Raw genomic sequence first — 17,444 nt, forward strand, 5'->3', positions numbered from 1 at the left:
TTTAGTATAATTTACTATAGTTTAGTATAACTTAGGATAACATAGTATAAAGTCAGTACAGATTTAGAAGACCTTAGACTAGGTATATACTTCTACCACCCCCGCCTGGTTTGATGTCAGGAGTCTTTTGTCCAATTCAAGTGCCATTAACCTTCTGAACCTTTCCTTCGCAACGCTACAACTTTTACACGTGACGGTAAATATAGGACTAAATTCGACCCCTTCCTTCACAATGTCACAACCTAAAGCTAGCGAATTCGGTGTCATCGTGTAAGCGTTCTCTGTTATGTGGAGACTGGAAGCTTGTCTTTCCCGGTCTCTGGTGATACTGCCACTTCCGATCTGTCCAAGCTTGGTGGACCTCACTCGAGCCCTATGAGGCGGCTTAAACATAGTCCTAGATGTGATTATGACCTCCTGACGACGCGGTTCAGGCCAAGTCCCCCCGAACATTACAACACTTTGGCCCCTTGGGCCCGACTTGGGGCTGTCACTCCGCACATCTTGGACATTACAACACAACTTATACATTAGATCTTTGCAACTTCCTAAGAAGCCGTGGCTTGATATACCTCGCTATTCTTGCCAGCCTAAGATCCATTTCGTCAATAAGCCAGTCCAGAAATGTCCTGGGAACACTGTCCTCCTGCTCATGGTATGAAGCATACTTGAGAGCCGATTGAAGTCCAAGATACAATTGGGCATAGCACAAGACGAGCTTCTTTATAAAATTGTCTCCAAACAGCATGAAGTTTCCAACCTCGAGACTGGACAAGTTGAGCCATGCCAGATATACTTTCAGGATGGAAGTCCCAGTGCTGAAATGTGCTGGGAGCTTCGACTCAAGAAAATCTGAAATTTCTCTGGTTCTGATCAACTCTCTTACTGCTCGGTGTAGGAAGTGGACCTTTCCCATTTGCTCATCGAAGAGCCCACGACACCAGCCCTTAAGTCGGCAAGCAATCTGATTTTGGCATGCTGCTAAATGGTTCTGAATTTCATCAGGATGAAGGTCGCTTTCTGGGATGAAAGAATGCCGGAAGTAATTCGGGTCTTTGTATTCGTCACTGACAAAGCTGTATATCATGGAATCTCGTGGCTCTCTCGCATACAGTACGACTCAAAGTGTGCCAGCCATTTTCTCATAATAGAAGCTTGGGATAGACTCCAAAATCTGTCGGAAGAATGTTTCTAGCTCCATTGGTATGCTTAAAAGTCTCTTCTCCGGTCGGCGAAGCTATCATCATTACTCAACGCTTCCCTGAAGAGCCTAGTCATCAGGAAAACCCAAAGAAAGACTCCTTGTGCTCTGATAGCAACAGTTATAGTCAGGGTCCCGGCTTTTTTCGTCTGCGACTTCAATAGCTTCCAACGTGGGTGCTTTTGGAGTCTATCCTGAGATTACATGAAGATGTCGTTCCATATTAGCTCATGAATGAAGATAGTGGATGCTGGATCTTGGCCAAAGGCGTCATTAAATAGTCTCTATTTTTGATATTGAAATATACAAGACAGCTCGAATAATCACATATTGAAACCTGTTGGTTGAAACAGTAGAGGCAAGTTATCTGTCTCAGTCTCGGTAGTGACCTCAGACATTAAAGCTGGTTGCGGCCAATTCACAGTCATCATATCTGCCCCCCAGGTTGGCGCTGACAAGTCCATATAGAAAGCGTCGACCCATTGCTGTGCCAAGGTACTCAGAGTGTCACCACCAACACTGTGATCAATGGATTCCTTCGAACTATCGGTATAGGTTTCATCAACCTCTTCCGGTGGTAATTGCTCCTCTTGGCAAGGCGTGAATAACCCTGTATCTAGTGACAAGGCCTCCTTCTTGAGGATTTGGTCTTCAATTTCCTTCCCGTGTTGACTGGCGCTCTCTTCCGGGCTCGCTTCACTTTCTAAAACCGCGGGGGATGTTGGTGACTCAACTTCCGGGCTTGGAAGCGCGAAGCCTAGTTTATGAACAATATCGTGAACTATGAGTTCCCCGCTATCGTCTCGTTCAGGTTCATCGAAGTCCCAAGTGTCTCCATTGCGCAGCATGAGGTAAAGACACTGAATGGTTGCTTTGAGAGCAGAGTGCGTTTCCCGGAACACTTCTGTATCTCTGATTTCAGAATCAGTAACGTGGACCTTTGATGACTGCGAAATACATACCCTGGCGACAGTCGCCTAAAGCCCCGCACTGCTCTTTCAGTGGTGCAGACAAAACCATCCCGCTGGCACCGTGTACATGGTGGGAATCCACTGCACTTTTGTGATGTGAGTCAATGTTCTTAGGTCAGGTAAATAATACACACCTTGGTCTTTCTAACTCGACATCTATCACAAGCTCGTACCACTTTCTTACGTGGTATGTAGGTGCCCATAAATCGCCTGTGAACCTGAATAGGTATCTTATGCGACACAGCACACTCAGGGGGAGTGGGAAGTCGGTTTGCCATTGTAACAGAGTGGGAAGTATTCATTCGGATATTGTGGCGACAATGAAAAGATAGAGTCGGAGTGTCTGGTGTCTTTAACGAGAGGGTGAATTAGTAAGATATATATACCTGGGCAAGAGAATGCTATATAGAAACAGCAGGCATTAGGAGGCTTTATATACGGGAAGTAGTAAACTTATAATATGAGTAGGACCTATATGCTTTTATGGCCATGAGTTACTGAGAAAATCGGTGACGACTAGTCCTTGCCAAGGATTAAGAAATAAATTTTATAGCTTTTAGAAGATTAAACTTTTACCTGCAGTACATTCTAAGAAGCATCATGAAGATCTCAATGGAAAGTTGTCATGCACTATTGTTTATTAACCTATGCGTTTTGGTGATTTTCAAGGCGCAACGTTACACAATGGCGTTGGTGGCTTGATAACTGCCGAAAGTTAAGTGATCTTCTGGCCGGTTGATGGACGTTAAAATTCGGTCTGGTATGCGTTAACCTAAAATACTGCCCAAAAGGATCACAAAGCACGGCAGAGAAAATATTATAACTGCATGCAGTATTTTATGACGTAGTGACAAGAGTGTCTCACTGATCTTCTACACCACTAACCCAAAATGTCTAGCTCAACCTTGTCAGCCGTGTCGCACAAAAGGCCCTTGACTTAACCAAAATGCATCGCAAACCAATCCAAAGCTTGCTTTTCCGCCTCCTTGCTCTGTTGAAACAGATTCTTGTTCTTCTCATCTACCCGCACGCAGAAGCCGTGCCCGGCTCCGGGGTACACCACCACTTCTGTAGCCGTATCCAAATCCTTCCAAGTCTCTTTCATCATATTGACCTGAGACATGGGGGGCGTGATGATATCCCTGTCTCCAATGGCCACTGAGACAGGCTTGGCGATTGGCTCTGCGTCTTGAGGCAGCGACATGCCGCTTGGATGGCAGGTAAAAACAGCATTAACAAGGGGCATGCCATCTTCAGTAATAGATTCTGGATGCGCCAAGGCCACAGCGCGGGTTTGCCGCCCCAGCAGAATCCTGCGGCCCCCATGCGTCGATAAGGATCCTCGTGCAAACGGACGCCCTGGAAAACGGACCGAATTCTGGGCCATGAAGCTGCCAAGCCGTTATAGTAAAAGAAGGGCGCCATTCCGTATATGGTCTGCGCAAGGTACCACCTACAAAACGTTAGCATATTATCTGTAGAGCTATCAGAGTCACCCACAGCTTCCAGATCCAGTTCCAACTTGGAGTTGTGTCAGTCAGCGGACCCACGATGTCCTGTAGAACCAGTCAGTACAGCAGTCAAAATTGACATCAGTGCCGACGTACAAGAAGACATGTAGGGGCTGGTCTGCCATCCATGAAGTCTGGAAGGTAGACCAGGAAATTGCCATTCAATGTATTTGATCAGCAAGAAGCCTGTTGTTCACAAATTCCCATCCAAATGCATCAGGAACAATAACAATAATGCCTTCGACTGGCTTATCATCTGGTGGGAAAGCAGCATAGGTTAGCTGTCCAAACATTTGCTGGACTTCTCCAGTGGGTTAGCCATCATGGCTGTGGCCTTTGAAGCACTTAGAACAAGACAGCCTATAGGTTAAAGGCTGTCATATAGGTTTCTTATATTAAAATTGCTAAGATGAAGGAGCTTAGTTAAGAAGCTCTATAGAAAAGTGTCATTTCAATGACGCACTGCTTATACATCTACTTTGCTAAAAATCCTAACCCTACTCGAGAATGATCTGTAAGAATAAACTGAGTATATTTATATATCTTAATGCATTTATCTCTGCATTTATCTCTGAATTAGATTGCATACTAGTATATACAAGAGCCCTGGAACTGTATCAATTGGGACATGCGCAAATGTGTCTAGGTTAAGTTGTTAGTTCGCCAACTACTCCGCACTGCGTATCGGGTTAGCTTCACATATGCCCCACAAGAACCCACTTGTCTTTGACACAAGGGCGCACTAACTTATCTCTTCCGTATCGAGCCTCGAGCCACTAGACTAACCTGGTGCTTGATTTTCACCTTTACACTCCTCAAACTTGTTCGTGTCATGCGTTGTCCCTTGCACCCATTGAACAGCGCTTGACCTGAGTGATTAGTTATTTTAACACATCTGCTGACCAAACCCCGCTCAGCGCCGCCATCTGACGCCTTCGCCGTCACATCAACACATAGGGTATCCGTCCGGCCGCCAAGAGAACCCAACTTTCGGTCGCAAGGACAAGACCCCGGCTTTGCTCGGCACAGTCTTTGTTTGTCTCCCGCCCTGAATCATTAAATCGACATGCCTGCTGATCCCGAAGGGGGCATGCTTGTACCCCATTGCGATGACGATGATTTAAGTATCTGGTGCCGACAAATTCTCAATGATGACCACTCTCAGTCCATCATCCCAGACGAGTTTCTCGTCGATTCTCTGCCTGATGACTTGCTGTCTTTTGACTTATCATGGACTACAACTCACGAGAGTCACCATCCCTCCAGCCTCCCGGATGTCTCTTCCCAGCCCCCGCAGTGTCAACGTGCCGCCGAAATACGTTATCCGGCCTACGAAAGTCTACCGCCCAAGAACGGAACTCGCTTTTCTAAAGAGACGCTCAAGATTCTTAAAGACTGGCTTTCCTCTCACAACGATCATCCCTACCTTGACGACGAAGACAGGGAGATGCTACAGCGTCAGACAGGCCTTAACAAAACCCAAATCTCAAATTGGCTCACCAATGCTCGCCGTAGACGCAAGGTACAACGACCCAGGTCTACCTCACCTTATGTCCGCAACACATGGACTGGCCCTATAGACATTCCCCGGCGTCCCGACACACCTGCGTTCAAGAACAATACAGACAGCATGAATCCCCTCGAGCGTTGGGTGGATTCACCTCCAGAGAACGAACCCGCTTCGGTCACCGCTATCGCTCGTGCTGTCGCCTCGAACTCACATGCTTCCTCTGGACAGAACAGTCCACGCTCCTTGGCTTCCACCGATGACGGATCCAACCCTTCACTTTACAACGTCTCCTCGGCGAGCAGTGCTGGCACTTCGAGTGGTGCCTCCTTCGGTTCCATGACAAGACAGCGTGGCCGCCGCCGAAGGAGACCTGTTGTTAAGCGCAAAGAGAAAGCCTACTCAGCCGTGGCCCTCAAGAAATTCCAATGTACATTCTGCACAGATACCTTTGGGACCAAGTATGACTGGCAGAGGCATGAGAAGTCTCTGCACCTCTCTCTGGAACGATGGATGTGTGCCCCTAAAGGTCCTCGGGTCCCGGATCCCCAGAGTAACCAGATCTGCTGTGCCTTCTGCGGCGAAGTTGAGCCTAGCGATGATCATATCGAAAGCCATAACGTCTTGGCCTGCATGGAGAGGAGGCCTGAAGACAGGACGTTTTATCGCAAGGATCACCTGAATCAACACCTAAGGCTTATGCATAACGTCAAATTCCTCGACTGGAGCATGAAGTCCTGGAAGGTCACTGGTCCTGATATCCGATCGCGCTGCGGGTTTTGCGGTATCTCAATGTCTAGTTGGTCCATTCGAGTGGACCATCTCGCGGAACACTTCAGGAAGGACGATACGATGGCTTCTTGGAGGGGAGATTGGGGCTTCGACCCTCCAGTGCTCAAGATGGTTGAAAATTTCATTCCTCCGTGTAAATACCCCCATCAAGACTCACGGATGATCGAATACTTACATGGTGCATCTATACAGATCTGATCGAGAATGACCGCCGCTCTCCGTTCCCTTATATCGCAACCGCCGCGAAAGCCGAGACGCCCGAGAGCTCGTATGAGTTGATGAATCCGGAGGCTCGACGCCGGGAGTTGAATGAGATAGCACGGAAGCATCCCTGCTCTGAAATAGTTACAGGAAAAGCGGGAGCCTTCTTCTTGACCGATGTCAACTGTTACCGACGCCTAAATCGCGAGTTGACTCGCTGGGTCACTTCCATCATGTCGCTCAATAATCCGAACTGTCATGTACCCACCGATGCCGAGATTCAGCATCAGGCTCGGTGCATAATCTTCGATGAGTTAGTGCCCACTTTCACTTCTATGATCGATATCTACTAAGCACGTTCCAGCGACGACCCATGGAACCAGACTGCTGCTGACAACGCCGAGTGGCTGCTACGATTCAAGCGTGATGTTGGTATCTTGCCTTCGGGGCCTGGCCTCCCGCTGGACATCAATTCCTGGAGCATCATCGACGGCGGCACAGGTTTCGCACCTCCATTCGCCTTCCCCCACAAGAAGCTGCTGCACGCTACTTCATCCTCACCGACCTCGTCCAGCGCAGCCACGACGTCTCACAGCTCCGACAAGGTTGAAATATTCGTCGGGAATGACGAAGCGCCCTTCGAGACAAACCAGGCTTTGCTGGACGGATATATCGAGACCTTTGCATCGCGCTACGATCGCCCCGCCACAGTGTTTTGCTCACGGGAGCTCGAAAACGGTCTCGTGGACTTTTGCCAGGCAGAGATGGCACGTGGCGCTGGGTTCCCTTCTGACGAGGCCCTCAAGCTGCGCGGCCGCGAGATTCTTGGCACAGAGAAGACATCTGCAGATGATCCAAGTCTTCTTGAAAAGTTCAAGGCGTGGATGTTCAGTCAATGGCAACAGGAGCAGACCATATCCTTGGATATGCCACCTGATCCTGACATGGGCCTGACCACCGCGGAGATAGATAGCATTCTTGCTGATGTAAACTTTGATATGACGTTGTGATGATTTTGGAGATCACGAGGCCTCCGTGGAATCTACTGGGAGGTCGCCGATGTCAAACTGTAGCAAGAAACTGTTTTTCCCGTATGTGTTTATTGGTGTACTTTGCCTTTGTGGCCTGGAGGCTGAAGCCTCTTTTAAAACCCTAACCTTACGCCACTTCATATTCAACTTTCAGGGCCGACTCCAGATGCCGGCGTGACTCACCCTGGAGTCACAAATAAATATTATAAGATGTTGCACTTTGGCTACAGTCCTTCGACTCTTCTGAGATTGCATCAACCTGCCCCATCGCGCCCCTCGACACCCAACCACTATGTCACCAGAGGAATCAATCACCCTCATCAAGGCCAACTTGGCTGAAGTCCTGAACCCCGAGATCATCGACAATGTGATCCTCAAAGAAAAGCGACCCCTCCGAGTCTACTGGGGAACCGCCCCAACAGGAAAACCTCACTGCGGGTACTTCGTACCAATGGTCAAGATCGCCGAGCTCCTCCACGCTGGGTGCCACGTCAAGATCCTGCTCGCCGACAAACACGCACACATGGACAGCCACGCGCCCCTCGACGTGATCAAACACCGATGCGAATACTACAGACTCCTCATAAAAAGCTCTCTTCGGGCTATTGGCGTCGATGTCTCCAAGCTTGAGTTTATAGTGGGAAGCTCATTCCAGGACAGCAAAGAATACCAGAACGACCGCTTCGGATTCTCGAATAACGTCACCGTGTCACAGCTGATCAAGGCTGGTTCTGAAGTCGTAAAGCAAGGCGAGAATCCAACGCTGGGCAGCGTGGAATACCCCATCTGGCAAAGTCTCGACGAAGAGTACCTCGATGTCGACGCAGAACTGGGCGGTGTAGATCAACGCAAATTGTTCACCTTCGCCATCGACCATATGCCGAAGCTTGGCTACAAAGTGCGAGCACATTTAATGAACGCCATGGTCCCCGGTCTTGGAGAGGCACAGAAGATGAGTTCAAGTGAGCCGAGCTCCAAGATTAATATTCTCGATAGTCCACAAGAAGTCACCAAAAAGCTCAGAAAGGCTGTATGCGCCCCAAGGCAGATCGAAGGCAACGGCGTCATTGCGTTTATAGAGCATGTCATCTTCCGGGTTGAGTCGCTAAAGACAAGCGGCAAGCCAAGATTCATGGTTGAAAGAAGTGACGGTGAAACTTTGGTTTACGAAGACATTTGTCAGCTCAAAGAGGATTACGCCAGCGATGTTCTGACACCGCAGATGATCAAACCTGCCCTGATAAAAACACTCAACGAGCTTCTGGAGCCAATCAGGAGAGATTTTGAGGCTGATGAGGATTGGCAACGTGTGGCTCAACTGGCCTACCCACCCGAGGAAAAGTCCAGGAAAACAAAGGTAGAAAAGAAAAGTGGCAAATCACACCATGAGCTGCCTATCCGGACTTCACATAGTTGATACTACTTATTTGATGTCCTCTAATACCAACTAAATTATATCTTGTATGATAGCAACTATAGCTTTTGGCCCGCTTGTTACTTTCAAAAACCTTCGATCATCGTTTCTTTACAGATCGATGGCTTCTTCAACAAACCCTCCAGACCAGCTCTATATATATAGAAATTGCTATTCAGTAAGTCTCAGCGAGACTGTCCATATCGGCATTTGCCCTCTCGACCAGGAGTGCTTTACGCAAGCTCCTGGGAGTTGCAATCAGACTTGGAAGCTTCCTCAGCATGATCTTCTTTCTTCAGCTGGAAATCAGCGTCTTGGTAGCGGCCCTGGAACGAGGGACCGGGATGACCAATCGCGAGCGCGCTCGTGGCAATGACGATCATCATGCCTTCAAGAAGCATAAAGGCGGTCTCGTTCTCCGCTAGAGCGCTATGGTAGCCAGCACTCAGCTCAGCAACCCGGTACGACGTTCGGATCAGAATAGTGACGGTAGCGATTGTGAGACCTAAAACTTTGTTAGGGACGTCCTGAGAATCTCAGGGGGAGATTGAGCTTACAAGACAGAAACAGGTTAAACTTCCAGGATCGTTGCAGCTGATGAAACTTGGGGTCCCAGTCCTCTTGACGGCGAAAGATGCGATATGCAAGCTCACTTGCCAAAATCACAAATATTGAGATAGCTGCTAAATGCGCCGCTAGTCCAGTCTTGATGATCGCGAGACCAATGTTGAATGTATCTCGCTCATCGCTGCCGAGCATAGAACCACCAGTGGCTTGAAGGACAAGCGCAATAAAGTCGAAGAGCATGAAGGTGATGGTATATGTGCGGGGGCTGAAGCGAGAATAACTCCGTCCATAGACTGTGATGATTCGAGCGAGGCAGAGGTAGATTGCAGCACTAAAGAATGCAGGACCTATGGTTATGGTGATGATGTATCTAGAGTTCAGCACTGTAAGGGCCGTTCAAGTCATGGCAGGATGTCTCGACTTACGTCAAGAAACCACTCTGACCAAAGTGCATTCTGATCCGAGCTGCAAAGCCTACCATCTCGAGAACATGCCCGCAAAACATGCCAAAGAGATAACCCCAGGTCTTGTGGCGTACCCCCCAGTATATCTGAGGCACGATAAGGAACGCATGACAAGCTAGGTAGAAGATGTTTCCACCTAGGTTAGGGGTATCCATTGTCATTTCCCTTTATTAGATAGGTATGAATTGAAAGCTGGGAATCAATCTGAGTCGATTTGAAAAGACAACGTGAAGCCAGGTAGTTGTTGCAAATAGTTTATATCATGCAAAATCCTAAACCGCCAGCGTATTTATATGTATTTCTTTATTAACACTTACTCTAGATAGTGGTTGAATGATGGACTTTACAGCCTCGCGGCTTTTATCTTTGCGTTGGCGCCATACTATGTTCCGCCCTCACGCGATTTAATATCTTCCCTCCGCCGCCCTTTAGTCGGGTCATATCTCAACATTCCTAGCCACGTGGCTGTGCAATACGCTATAGGGTTCACGCTGAATGATGACAACGAATCTTTTGCCAATATTCATTGTCAGCTTTATCAAATGGCTCCACCCCGCGGACTTGAATTAACTTCCGCGCCGCAAAGTCTTGGAGATATGCCATTCCGTGCTCAAATCTTTAACCTCGTCCTCATGCCCAATGACAATATCTGGATATCCATTTTAATATTGCATGTCAACCATTTAGTCATTATAATTCATCTAGGTTCTCTCTGCCGGAATAAGCTCACAGCCACCAGTCTCAACTGCAAATAACACTTCTAGCCCATAACTTAGACATCAACACTAGCCTTTAGCAGAAGAAGCGTTAGAGAACAGTGCTTATTTCGTGATAGATATGTTTGCCATCATGACGTCAACATTATAGTCATCTTGCTGACATATTATAAGCTTTAACCATCAATCACGATGATGGTAGTATGAGAGAGCAATACGTATGCCGTCATCAGCCACTTGGGATCGCTTCTTCTGTGCGATTAAGGATGCAAAGTATACGCTGTGCTTGATGTCATGTCGCTCATCGTCATTCTCTCACTGGCGCTACTGGACACTCTTTAAAAATCCACAAAGCCAGCGGAAAGGGAAACTCTCCTCCATTATCATTTATTGTGTCTTAACATTCTAAGTGCTCTGATTTACGTCCCGACCTGCTATCACCCGCATCTACACCAATAACATTAATCAACATGGCGGCCAAAAACCCTGATTCCCTCGTCGGCCAAGGACCCTTCCACGCCCGCGTCAACCCATCTCACCCTGCAGTGAACAAGTGGGTGAGTAGCCGCATCCTCCCAATTATTTCGTTCTCTCACCATTTCTAGCACAAGCCAGGTAATGAGCAGGGCAACGATACCGCACCAGAGTACCACGCCGAGACCTTCCCACCAGGAACTGCACCCGCAGAGAACACATTCTACCCGAATCCCGAGACCAATTACACAACTGAACCCCTTAACATGCCTGCTCTAGACATGCCAGGCGCGACGTCGAAGGATATTTACAACTCTACTGACACCCTTCACGGCAGGCCACTGATAGGCCAAGAGAACCGTGAGATCAGAGGAGTCCATCCGAGGAAGAGAAAGAAGGAGCGCAGTGGTCTGGAGGGTGTCGGTGCTAGTACAGAATACTCTGTGTTCGACAAGGTTAGGGATACGGTTGCTGATAAGCCCAATGTCGAAAAGGGCCAGAGGGGATATTCCGGGAGACGAGAGGGAGGGTTGGCTGCTGATGGAGCGGAGTCTCTGCCGCCTGTCAAGGCTGATGAGCGGGCTGTCCGTGAAGGTCCTCATAAGACTACTGCTTGATGTTAGGCCGGTAGTACTAGCACGTAATAAGATGCTCTATTTCCATTGTGTCCCAGTTGAGTTATTTCGCCAGGTTAGCGCAAGTAGCTAGCTATGAATGACGGCAGCCGATAAGGTTAAGCCTTAGACTGTGAACACAGATAATGAATGACAACACGATATTTTCAATATCTCCATTCACGTGTTTCTTCCTTTGAGACATGTGGCTGATAACTTAAATCAGCACAGAGAACTCAGTGTCCCGTTTGAGGATGGTGTATGTGAGAATGGTCCACACCGAGTGCTCGAAGTTACTGACGTGCAGTGGGGACACTAAAGACATTGACAACGGGAGTCGTTCGATAAGATTGTCTGGGCTCATTCGGCTATTTTAGCTCTGGTTAGTACCCTGAAAATCAAGGATTGACACGAGCTTCCGTGCAAAAAGGGAAATACTTGATTGGCTGGACGCACGTCATATCTCGTTTCATGCATTCAGCACAGTGCAGTGCAGAGTGGGGATGATTGACTGTAACCCGAAAGATACGGGGCATCTATACGAAACCTGACGACAACTCAAGATATCGTCATTTAATCCTCACCCAAACAAATATTTCAAATCAGCATAGAGTTTCCAACACACTTCAAGTGTATCAGACCATCTTACATACATGATGACTTTTAATTTTCATCATGGACTGTAATCAACGCGGGGTCATTCACGGCAGTTTTTAGTGCAATCACCTCTTCTGTCAAAGCACTCTCTCAATTAGGCAAACATCTATCGCGTACAAGTATATCGCTACTCTGCATTCGTAATACCTACAGCCCTCGATCAAAAGTAATGACGCATTATGATGGTTTTGACCGCCTAGACACGTGAAAATGCTAGCACTCTTGCGAAAACCTGTTCGAGGGAGCTTTGTGCACTGGTCGAGGAGTCTATATAATCTACCGCATAAACGAACGGTCAGAGTTGATGGGCTACGTCAACGACTACCAAACTTCAAGCTTGCCAACATTGAAGCTGCAAAAATGAGTCAAGTTTCTGGAAGAACGCCTGACAGGAAGTGGTGGAAGGAAGCCATCGTCTATCAGGTTTGAACTACTTTCCTCTTGTCATTGCATAGACTTATACAATCGTTAGATCTATCCCGCATCGTTCCTTGATACCGATTCTAATGGTGTCGGGAACATCAACGGGATCACAGCTAAGCTGGACTACCTCAAAGAATTGGGCGGTAAGAGCTGATCTCCCTACTTCTATGCTCATGATCTGACGCGCGAGTGTTCACAGTGGACATTCTTTGGATTTCACCCAGTAAGACCTATCCCATCCATAGTGACGCGCTTCCAATCTAACACGCGCTCTAGTTTACGAAAGTCCCCAGAAGGACATGGGATACGACATTGTACGACACACGTTTCCCCATGAAAATTAATGTAGCACTTACTGACCCTATCGCAGTCGAATTACCGCGATATCCATCGCCCCTACGGCACCATGGAGGACGTGCACCATTTAATTGACGAGCTCAAAGCACGCGACATGAAGCTCATCATGGATCTGGTGGTCAATCACACGTCGACCGAGGTAAGATAGCCTTTCAAATTATGTGTCCTGTTTAACGTGACTGATTTCACCTGACGCTATAGCATCCCTGGTTCATCGACTCAGCCTCGTCCGCCACAAGCGCGCGACGAGACTGGTACATCTGGCGCAAGCCAAAGTACGACCAGCAGGGTAATCGGCAGCCACCGAACAACTGGTGCAGCCTCTTTGACGAGACTGAATCAGCCTGGACCTACGACTCCAAGACAGATGAGTATTATCTCTCGCTGTTTAGTCCATTCCAGGCCGATCTTAACTGGGAGACCCCATTCGTCAGAGAGGAAGTCTGCGATATCTTGCTCTTCTGGCTCGACAAGGGCGTCGCTGGTTTCCGGATGGACGTCATCAACCTCATCTCCAAGGACCAGAGATTCCCTGACGCAGAGATCCGTCACTCGGGCAGGAAGTACCAGCCGGGTGAATGCTACTTCGCCAATGGGGTCAAACTCATGGACTATCTTCAGGAGATGAAGACCGCCGTCTTCTCCAAGTACGACGCCGTCACGGTCGGCGAGATGCCGTACCTTGACGATGAAAAGGAGAGACTCAGGATGGTCGCGGCTGAAGAAGGCGTGCTGAACATGATCTTCACTTTTGAGATGCTCGACCTCGACATCGTTCCCGAGAAAGGCCGCTTCAGCAATAAGGCGTGGAAGGTCTGTGAGCTCAAGGACATAGTCGCCAAGGCCTGCAAGCTCGTCAACCAGGATGGGTGGCACACGCTCTTCTGCGAGAATCATGACCAGCCGCGTTCTGTCACGCGTTTCTGCGACGACTCGGATGAGCATCGTGTCGCAGGCACCAAGCTCCTCTCCATCATGCAGACAAGCCTCCCTGGTACCCTGTACGTCTACCAGGGCGAAGAGCTTGGTATGAGAAACGTGCCCAAGTCCTGGGCACTAGAGGAATACAAAGACATTGAGTCTATTGCCTACATCAAGAAGTAAGCCTCATTACTCTTATCAACTTTAGCACCTACTGACATGGTACAGTGTCTGTGCTCAATTCCCAGAAGGGTCTGCCGAAAGAAAAGAGGCCAAGGACCTTCTGCGCCTCAAGGCGCGAGACAATGCTAGGACCCCTATGCAGTGGGACTCTACATCCAACGGTGGTTTCTGCCCCGCGGGAGTCAAGCCCTGGATGCGCGTAAACGACGACTACACAATCGTCAACGCAGCTCTACAGACTTCCGCAGGCCGGGCAACCGACCGCACCATGCTCGTGTCACCCTATAGGTTCTGGCAGCGAAGTATCCAGATACGCAAAAAGTTCAAAGACCTGCTCGTGTACGGAGACCTTGAGATAATTGATGGCACGCACGCCAACGTCTTTGCGTTCAAGAGACTCAGTAACGGCAGACATACCATCACGATCCTCAACTTTAGCAAGGAGGAGGTGAGTTTCAAGTTTCCGGAAGGTGAGGGGGTCAGGGGCTGGGCTCTCGGGAGTTATGATGTTTTGTCGTTGGAGAGGCCTTGGACGGGGGAGATACAGCTTTTGCCTTGGGAGGGCTTGCTTGGTATTGCTTGAGGGATCTCTCATTTTGAAAAGGAAGTATCAGATTGGTATCTATGACTACAAGATTGTTTTGATATAGTCAGTACAGAATGCCACAGACTGTCAGTATCATACACTATCTTGTGATATCATGCTCCATAGTGGTTAACGTTGTAAGCTTGGCCCATTGAAAGCGACGAGTGATAAGAGTCAACCTCAGGATCCTGTTGTCTTGTGTCGTGTTGCTCTATGAAGGTCCAGTTGCGAGCTGCTTTACAAGGATCAGCGTGGCGAGGGCGCTATACAATCACCTTTAGGTCTTATGCTTCAAGATGTGACAGAAAAAAGCGCACTTAAAGTGTCATGCCATTGGCCCAAGCGATTGGAAGACTGGGTCGATGGGAGAGTGCAATTATAAGCTTGGTAAGCTGGTGCAAGCAACCAGTTGTGGCTGGAACTTTCTGGGCATCACGTCTTTATAGTGAAGCCTCTTGTCTATACAGAAAGACTGCAGATTAGGTAAAAATTGCTTGCTTGCGTGTATTGCGCTAACCAATGCTAAATATGCTGTAAAACGAACCTGGCAGTCAATCCATCCCATGTTCAAATCTTGGACTCTGTCCTCATACCCATCAACCATGTCTCAATATCCGCCTCACTATTGCCTTTCAACCATGCAATCGTTTCGTTCCGCACAGTATTCGAAACCCTCTCATACTCTGACCGATCCTCCATGAGCTTGGTGATAACTTTAACCCACGGCCCTACATCCTGCTCGGGTATAGTGTATCGCCCCGACTCGTCTCGCTGTCCAGTGATAGGCGTCACGGGGATGATATAATCCAGCCCAAGCATCGACTCGGACAGTGCACCTGCATTCGATGACACTACTGGAATGCCCCGGAGGTGAGCTTCTACCACCACCATGCCCCAGGCCTCGCACCATAGCGATGGAACGATAAGGACTTTGATATCGCGCCAGAGATCTTTTTCTACCGCGCAGCACGGACGGACACTGCAAAATAGTTAGATAACACTCAATGTCTAAAGATACATCGGAAATGGAGGCACTTACGTCATGTTAGACAAGTCTTCCATCTCCTTCACAGTTGCACTATCAGCGCCCCAACTCATGTAGGTGAGAAACTCCAACTGCGGACACCTTCTTGCCAGATTCACCAAGATGCTTGCACCCTTTACTGGACAGGGATTAATCATCCCAACAAATTTCTTGTCCCAGTTAAAGACCTGATCTGGGATGGCATGATCTTTCCCGACTAGATAAGTCCAGGGATGATGCACCAAGAAGCGTGTTTGTAGTTGGCCGTGCTCAAGCGCATACTTGCGTATCGTTTCAGACACGCTCCAGATCCCGTCGAGCTGTTTGAAAAGATCTGCTTCGCGCGTTGTGCTCGAATGCCCAGGCAAGCCACCGGCGAAGGGACCGAAAGGGAGTTGCTCGGCTGTGTGCACGACTGCGATGCGAGACATGGTTAGATGAGCCAGCTCTGGGGCGAGACTAGCTTTCATGGAGAGGCCGTCGTTGGAGATGATGTGTGTTGGAGAAAAACGTCTGATCTCTTCTTGGAGGAAAGAGATGAAATCCATAAGCGGTCCTGGCGAAGTTCCATTCTACAGAGGAGTAGTCAGCAATGTGAGTTTCAAACCTGAGCGAGAGGAATCTTTACCTCGATATATGCAGCCGACATTTTAGCCAGTTGATTCGATGAGTCGAACTTACCCCCAAATGCAGAGTCAAAAGCCTCGCTGTCAAGCGCCAGCGTCTCAACACCATCTTCCATACACAGCTCATGAACCTTCACATCTTGTCCGGGCTTATCGCTCTCCGACCTCATGTGCAAGAATCTGGTTTGCGGTCTCGAATCAATATCGCCGCTACTATCCATGTAGCTTTCCGCCTCGCCACGATAGGAGTAGCATAACTGGCGGACACAGTGGCCTCTAGACGAGAGATAGCGCAGTAGCGCGTGATTAGCCTTGTAACCGCCTGAGGAGGAAAAAAGGCCCTTTGCTGTCTGGATGAGAAAGACGCGCATGTTGTTTCACTTGGGTAGGTTCGAGAGACCGGGAGATAGCTGCGATGTGGTGTGAAGGGATTTGGAATGAGATTAGTAAACGTAAATATCCAATGACATCAATGAGGATTATATAAAACTGGGAAAACATTTTAGAAGAATAAAAAAGGATTACTCAGTGAATTAATAGGGCAAAGTGTCCGCAGTCGGGAAGTTTAAACATAAATACGTAGAGTCGCGTTAATTCGCCTTAGAGTTCTCATCACAGAGCCTTATATGAAACCTTCACAGTGACGCAATTGCGGTATCGCTTGTTCACAACATCTGTTGTCCCTACCATTCAAGGCTTTCACCACGATAAATGGTATGAATGTCATCTCTGACGAGTGAGTAAGTTGTACAGCATGACAGATATCATGAGGCGCCTCAAGATTATTGTTAGCATTGGGATGTTGAGCGTGTCGCCGACATGAACTCTGCGCAAGGCGTCTTGGAAGGATAGAGTTAAGTTGCAGTTTGCTGACATATAAGATTCAAAACTGACTTTGCTCTCAAGAAATAAGTTTGTCGCACAGATCATATGGTGGATTGCTTCATTCAACAATAAGCGTGAAGCATCTCGCGGGGATTGTGTTGATTGAACCTTTCCTCTTGACCCAATCAATGCGGCGATACTGGGGTATAAACCTCAGTATATATTAAACTATGCAAATTGCACCATCGACCATAGGAAAGACTAGGTATTAAACTTCGAGTGAGTCTCGTGCTGAAGGATCAGGTGCCAGGTACATGAACTTAAAATAAGTAATCAATCTCCGTGAGACCTGTGGATGGAAACTCTATTAAAACTACAT

General features: G+C 48.2%; 8 protein-coding genes across 8 annotated transcripts; 4 read left to right on the top strand and 4 right to left on the bottom strand.

Annotated features, from left to right (window-relative positions):
• Positions 1-1,524: 1,524 nt before the first annotated feature.
• FTJAE_1838 (zinc cluster transcription factor) lies at positions 1,525-2,450 on the bottom strand (the record flags this gene model as incomplete). The annotated part of the gene is made up of 4 exons (XM_037347969.1): positions 1,525-2,105; positions 2,164-2,258; positions 2,307-2,347; positions 2,391-2,450. 4 exons carry the CDS (start codon positions 2,448-2,450, stop codon positions 1,525-1,527), a joined length of 777 nt encoding a protein of 258 aa, XP_037211047.1.
• Positions 2,451-3,109: 659 nt separating this feature from the next.
• Positions 3,110-3,812, bottom strand: FTJAE_1839 (dienelactone hydrolase family; the record flags this gene model as incomplete). Its single annotated transcript, XM_037347970.1, has 4 exons — positions 3,110-3,485; positions 3,545-3,625; positions 3,673-3,728; positions 3,780-3,812. 4 exons carry the CDS (start codon positions 3,810-3,812, stop codon positions 3,110-3,112), a joined length of 546 nt encoding a protein of 181 aa, XP_037211048.1.
• Positions 3,813-4,749: 937 nt separating this feature from the next.
• Positions 4,750-7,193, top strand: FTJAE_1840 (homeobox 4; the record flags this gene model as incomplete). The annotated part of the gene is made up of 3 exons (XM_037347972.1): positions 4,750-6,115; positions 6,175-6,496; positions 6,548-7,193. 3 exons carry the CDS (start codon positions 4,750-4,752, stop codon positions 7,191-7,193), a joined length of 2,334 nt encoding a protein of 777 aa, XP_037211049.1.
• A 313-nt stretch (positions 7,194-7,506) lies between these two features.
• On the top strand, positions 7,507-8,631 carry FTJAE_1841 (tyrosyl-tRNA synthetase; the record flags this gene model as incomplete). Its single annotated transcript, XM_037347973.1, has 1 exon — positions 7,507-8,631. One exon carries the CDS (start codon positions 7,507-7,509, stop codon positions 8,629-8,631), a length of 1,125 nt encoding a protein of 374 aa, XP_037211050.1.
• A 230-nt stretch (positions 8,632-8,861) lies between these two features.
• FTJAE_1842 (RTA) lies at positions 8,862-9,676 on the bottom strand (the record flags this gene model as incomplete). The annotated part of the gene is made up of 3 exons (XM_037347974.1): positions 8,862-9,133; positions 9,186-9,565; positions 9,621-9,676. 3 exons carry the CDS (start codon positions 9,674-9,676, stop codon positions 8,862-8,864), a joined length of 708 nt encoding a protein of 235 aa, XP_037211051.1.
• A 1,169-nt stretch (positions 9,677-10,845) lies between these two features.
• On the top strand, positions 10,846-11,466 carry FTJAE_1843 (uncharacterized protein; the record flags this gene model as incomplete). The annotated part of the gene is made up of 2 exons (XM_037347975.1): positions 10,846-10,932; positions 10,981-11,466. The coding sequence occupies 2 exons, from the start codon at positions 10,846-10,848 to the stop codon at positions 11,464-11,466; spliced, it is 573 nt and encodes a 190-aa protein (XP_037211052.1).
• Positions 11,467-12,480: 1,014 nt separating this feature from the next.
• Positions 12,481-14,587, top strand: FTJAE_1844 (glycoside hydrolase family 13; the record flags this gene model as incomplete). Its single annotated transcript, XM_037347976.1, has 7 exons — positions 12,481-12,543; positions 12,593-12,686; positions 12,743-12,766; positions 12,820-12,857; positions 12,914-13,039; positions 13,102-14,000; positions 14,050-14,587. The coding sequence occupies 7 exons, from the start codon at positions 12,481-12,483 to the stop codon at positions 14,585-14,587; spliced, it is 1,782 nt and encodes a 593-aa protein (XP_037211053.1).
• A 570-nt stretch (positions 14,588-15,157) lies between these two features.
• Positions 15,158-16,611, bottom strand: FTJAE_1845 (glycosyltransferase family 4; the record flags this gene model as incomplete). The annotated part of the gene is made up of 3 exons (XM_037347977.1): positions 15,158-15,569; positions 15,630-16,186; positions 16,243-16,611. 3 exons carry the CDS (start codon positions 16,609-16,611, stop codon positions 15,158-15,160), a joined length of 1,338 nt encoding a protein of 445 aa, XP_037211054.1.
• Between the last annotated feature and the right edge of the window lie 833 nt (positions 16,612-17,444).

Source organism: Fusarium tjaetaba (genome assembly GCF_013396195.1).
Source record: "Fusarium tjaetaba strain NRRL 66243 chromosome Unknown NRRL66243_c0000033, whole genome shotgun sequence".
NCBI classification, from domain to species: Eukaryota; Fungi; Ascomycota; class Sordariomycetes; order Hypocreales; family Nectriaceae; genus Fusarium; species Fusarium tjaetaba.